The sequence below is a fragment of the Pseudoliparis swirei genome, chromosome 16 (genome assembly GCF_029220125.1).
Source record: "Pseudoliparis swirei isolate HS2019 ecotype Mariana Trench chromosome 16, NWPU_hadal_v1, whole genome shotgun sequence".
Taxonomy (NCBI): domain Eukaryota; kingdom Metazoa; phylum Chordata; class Actinopteri; order Perciformes; family Liparidae; genus Pseudoliparis; species Pseudoliparis swirei.
The window spans coordinates 14,511,103-14,516,468 of record NC_079403.1 but is presented as its reverse complement, the minus strand read 5'-3'; the positions used below and the strand labels follow the sequence as shown (position 1 = coordinate 14,516,468).

The 5,366-nt window shown below is 40.3% G+C and overlaps 1 protein-coding gene across 2 annotated transcripts; it reads left to right on the top strand.

Annotated features, from left to right (window-relative positions):
* The first annotated feature begins 316 nt into the window (after positions 1-316).
* LOC130205989 (WAS/WASL-interacting protein family member 3-like) lies at positions 317-4,601 on the top strand. Of its 2 annotated transcripts, XM_056433635.1 has the most exons (6): positions 317-566; positions 2,426-2,490; positions 3,216-3,296; positions 3,515-3,560; positions 3,647-4,355; positions 4,491-4,601. In XM_056433635.1, exons 2-5 carry the CDS (start codon positions 2,454-2,456, stop codon positions 3,795-3,797), a joined length of 315 nt encoding a protein of 104 aa, XP_056289610.1. In that variant the 5' UTR covers positions 317-566; positions 2,426-2,453; the 3' UTR covers positions 3,798-4,355; positions 4,491-4,601. The 2 variants fall into 2 exon arrangements, with proteins under 2 accessions (XP_056289610.1, XP_056289609.1); XM_056433634.1 differs by having other exon boundaries at positions 328-566; positions 3,515-4,355.
* The last annotated feature ends 765 nt before the right edge of the window (positions 4,602-5,366 follow it).

The window sequence follows — 5,366 nt, the reverse complement described above, 5'->3', positions numbered from 1 at the left end:
ATCCCTCTTAAATAATAAGATAATAATATATAATATAATATATTTCATTCAGCATCCATTTTGGCTTTACAGCTCATACAGATTACTGATGAATAATAATAGAATAATAATAATAACAATAATAATAACTCATATGAATCAATTATATTTTAATAATATAATAATAATAATAATAACTCATATGAATCAATTATATTTAAAAAATATAGGGGAAATAATTAATATGTCTCTCTGTATTGCTCAATCGCACGCACGCACGCACGTACGCACGTCAGTCAATGCCATGGAAACCGGACCGAGGTTATTTAAGGCCGCGGACGTTCTGATTCTGCCCTTTGCACTTTGGACTTTGACACGAGCGGACCTCACCTGTGAACCCTCCTGTGAACCCAAACCTGTGAACCCAAACCTGTGAAGGAAACTCTGAGACTTTTGCACTGCTTGAGTCTTTTTGTTGGAAACAAAACTTGTTGTCTTACAGAACTACACGAGATCCGGACTACGAGAGACCGAGAGCCGAGGACGAGCCCCTGCTGAAGCGACCGGGCTGTGATTTGGACCATAAGGTAAGACCATTTCTACATTTAATTTAGCATTTTTATTATTAACGTATCCCCTTGAATCCATAAAAGTGTTCTCAGTTTAGAAATCAGTGAAACCTTTTGAGTTTTAACGTTTATAATGTTGACAGGACATTTTGGGAAAACATATTTTGTGAAAAGTGACTCAGTCGATGATTCGTCGTGTAAAATGAGATTTGGGCTGCGGAATGTCTTGAAAATGTCGGGAGATGTGCGGAATGTGTTGACAATTAGTGCAAAGCCTCGAAACCCCTTTTATTTTAGTTGTAAGGCATCAAAACGTTGAAATGTAACTTTGAAATTCCCAAAAAAGATGGCGCCTCAAGCATTTTTATAGAATTCTCAAATGTACCCCGTAAAATGCATAAACTCGGCACCATGGTAACCATCGGGAACGCGCGGGCCGCCTGACCTGAGCTGCGCGTGACCCGGAGCTGCTCTGTTGTGAGCGTTGAAACGGGCCTTATTGTACACACGTCTGCTCCTTTTACTTTATCATATTAAAGTGATTTATTTAACATTAAAATGCTCTGTGCTCGTTGTCGCGGTGCTTTGTTTGTGAAGTAGAGTTAGCTGAGCGATTAAATATCTCTTGTTCTGCCTGTTTTGTGCCTACATGCCTAAAAGGTGCCTAATATTTCTAGACTGAAATAATATCGGCATTATAATTATTATAACTATGAGGATTTTTTAGTTGTCTATTTTGTGGTGCACTCAAAAAAACGATTCAAGCCCTTCTTAGAGGTGACACATTTAAATATTGTTTGATACATTTAAATAAATCAATTACAAAACGAAGATATTTATATTGAATGGGTGTAACACAAAATATAGGAATACTTTCATTTATTAGATTTATTTAGGTTACACTCACAAAAACGATTCAAGCCCTTCTTAGAGGGGACACATTTAAATATTGTTTGATACATTTAAATAAATCAATTACAAAAATAGATATTTATATTTAATGGGTGTAACACAAAATGTATGAATACTTTAATTTATTAGATTTATTTAGGTTAGATGGTGTGCATATCAACTCAAAAATAAATGTGTTTCATTGAGAACGACCCTTTGCGCATGCGCCAGCTGAGAATGAGTTGTTTACATGAGGTGAAGACACTTTCATGGCTGCACGGTGGTGTAGTGGCTGCACTGTCGCCTCAAAGCCAAAGGGCCGTGGGTTCAATTCCCAGTCGGGGTGTTCCTTCTGTGTGGAGTTTGCATATTTTGTTAGTTAGTTTATATTTTGAGTTGGACAAACACAAATTAATTTAATTCAATGAATATCATTATTTTATTTGAGATGTATTTGATACAAATGAGTTGGACTAACTTAATTACATTTTATTGCACTGATGTGCTAAATTTGAGTTGGAGTTGCATATAATTATTGGATGGAAAACCTGCCAACAATTTAATTGAGTTCATCCAATGAGTCATTTCTTTGAGTGAGCCCCCTCAGGACTTGGTGCCCTACGCACAGCGCGTTATGGGAGCGGCGGCGCTGTCTGTAGCCGGATACCATAAAGTTCGCATGGACCTGTTTTTGGGGCCCTTAACTCAGAGCTATCGGTCTAAAACTTTAGGGTATTCATATTCAGATGCCCTTCTTTGAATTTGAAAAGGATCCAGATATTTAAGTTGTGGGCACGCAAGCAAGACGCGCGCATTGCCATGGTAACGACCTGGCCGAGGCTGCATAACCAGCCGAACGTTGAGCCTCGGCTCCTTTGCACTTTGACCTCAACCCGAGCTTGAGCCCTCTGGTTGACCAGAGCTGTGAAGCTAACTCCTCGAGCTGTTGACCGCTAGCTGAAAGTTATCCTTGAATCTCGTTCTAGTGACTGACTTCCTCCGAGAAGCCTGAGAATGGAGGACCACCTGTACGCACGGGGCGACGCCAGAGGTAAGTTTTATATTTATATTAGCATTTTTGTTATTGGTTCTTACCTTAAAACCATTTAAAACTTTCTCAGTTGAGAAACTAGTGAAACCTTTTGAGTTTATAGTTGAACAGTTCACAATGTCAAGGGGCCTGTTTGAAAAATACAGATGTGGTGGAGGTTTCTCTGTGTAAAATGATTATTTAAGGACCGGAATGTCTTAAAAGTCGCTGGATATCTGTGGTATGTGTTAACTATTAGTGTAGTGGATTTAAAACAATGTTATTTTATTTAGAGGGTATCAAATATGACAGATTTTACATTTAAATTTCTGAAGAAAATTAATTAATTAATTCTTAATTCTGAAATTGAATCATGCGTCAGCGTGACGTCATCACACCAGGTGTGTTAGAGGCGCATCTGATTGAGACAATGAGTTGGTTTGTTTTGACTGTTTGACTGAAACGTCACTTATTCAACAAACATCTGCTCCTTTTAATTAATACTATCCCATAAACTATTTATTTGACAATTAACCCTCCTGTCGCACAACTAAAGGTTTATAAAGGGGAAAGTGAGAAGATATGAAACATTGTTTAGTCTGGAAGGTGTGGCTCACGAGTCTAAACAGTTGCACATTGACCTGCTAACTTATTGGTTAGCAGCTGGAATCTGAATCTATTATTGCTCAATGTAATCCAGAACTATTTTATGTAATGAAGAATCCTGTTTCAATGTTTCCCTGCAGCTGTTGGCGACTTCGTTGGAGCTGCGCCGCCACCCCCCCCTCCCAGCCCCCCGGCGGCAGCCATCGGCATCGACTACGGAGGTAAGAAATCAGAGCAATGCACAATTAAAGGTTTACATAGGGGGAACGTGAGAAGATATGAAACATTGTTGAGTCTGGAAGGTGTGGCTCACGAGTCTAAACAGTTGCATAACGACCTGCTAACTGATTGATTAGCAGCTGGAATCTGAATCTATTATTGCTCAATGTAATCCAGAACTATTTTATTGAATGAAGAATCCTTAAATGTTTCCCTTCAGCTGGTGGCGACTACGATGGAGCTCCTGGCCTCCCTACGGCCATCAGGTTAGTGCAGGAAGATAACATTGCGGACATTAGGCTTCATAATGCGCGTGTGTCTTTGTTGCGTGTCTTTGCCCTTTTAACACCAGACGAGCTCCGGCGCCGACTCCGACACCCAGACATCCGCCGCCGGTTCCGCCAGCTCCGCGCCATCCGCCGACTCCGCCAGGGACTGGCCCGCAGGTAAGTTATCAGGTTAGTGATACACTTGTCCCTTTAAACTTACACTACACTGTTTAAAGTACTGTTATTGGTTTGTATGGGCACTTTATTTTATATTCTACTGTAAATGTAATGTTACAATTCTTGCACTTTGTTGATTGTTGATTGTTTAATGTTGTCTAATGTTGCACCACCCGCCATGACACATTCCTTGTATGTGAAAATATAGTTTACAATAGACAGACACACAATATATACAATAAAATTAGAAACCAGCTGTGGAACGTCCTGAAGCAGCTCCGGCCCGTCCCCCAGAAACCAGAAGAGTCCACCAGGAGCAGCAGGAAGAGGAGGAGCCCGACTGCCCGGCAGGACGGATAAAGTGCCAACCAGCCTTCCCTCGCGCCTGGCGGGGGAAGGCTGGTTGGCACTTTATCAGTAACATGGTTATACTTACTAACATTCAGAAAAGTCCCCAAGTTTTTTATTTAGGTTTCGATTGCTGTGATACAAGAAGAAACTTCCAGGATCTCCTTGACGACGACGAAGAAGATGACGAGGGAGGACCACATGAGAAGGATGAAGGACTACAGGACCAGAAGAAGAGCGGCGGTTGCCTTTCTTTTAGTGGGCGGAGTAAGTAATCCCTCACTCAGACGACAGAAGTATCAGTAATACGATCCCATCACTGGAGGCCAGATCCAACCCAATAATGTAAAGGTTGTGGAGTTCAGTTCAAACGTATTCATGTCTGGTGTTTGTGTCTCACAGGGCAGGACTCCTCTGTCTCTCTCCCAGCTGGAGGTGGATGTCAACCAACCCGTCACCTTCAGCAGACCACGACACAAGTCAATCAGGACCCCCCCCGCCCGTCCACCCACCCGCCCGCCCCGCCCACACAGGAAGCAGCTGTGAAGAAGACGGACGCTTCAGCCTGAACAAGACATCATAATTCTTTCATTTGTCACATGGAATCCTGTATGTTCATGTAAACTGTGTACAGTATGTAGATTGTTATCTCCTGATTTTAATGAATACATTTACCACAACATCAAAATATGTCTTTTTATTCAAAACTACTGGGTCAGCAAACACTGTTATGATGTTCACATTGGGTTATAAATCAACTTTAATGGTTGAGACTTATGCACTACAATGTTATAGTTTTTATATTTACTTATTGTGTTGATTCTTAATAATTAATGTCAGTAATATATTGTTAGTTTATGCCAGTGCTAATTCTTCATCTTCATAACGGGTAAATGATTAAACCAAAAATTATATTTTTGTTTTGTGTTTTGCCAAAAATAGCTTAAATGACCACAAAGATATTTTATCGTACAAAACATCCTACATGGCAAAACGTCAACATGTGTCATGTCAGTTGGCAACAATCAGTAACAAATACCAACATATATCTTCACTCTAAATAATCCAACTAAAGCAATGCCTCATTTATATTTACAAGAGTTTCATTGACAAAAATAGAAAATAGGAAAGTAAGTAACAGCAGTTTATGAAATGATGCTTTTATACCAAACTCCTAACTGGATGGAGAACATTGAAACAAAACCAAAGAACAGACAACATGGAGGAGGACGTCTCCACAGCCGCTGGACCTCAGCAGCATGAATGACGTCCTCTGGA

Coding starts and splice junctions, on each gene's coding strand:
- LOC130205989 (XM_056433634.1), top strand. CDS start 2,454: ATGGAGGACCACCTGTACGCACGGGGCGACGCCAGAG. Junction 2,491..3,215: donor CGCACGGGGCGACGCCAGAG/GTAAGTTTTATA, acceptor GTTTCCCTGCAG/CTGTTGGCGACTTCGTTGGA. Junction 3,297..3,514: donor CATCGGCATCGACTACGGAG/GTAAGAAATCAG, acceptor GTTTCCCTTCAG/CTGGTGGCGACTACGATGGA.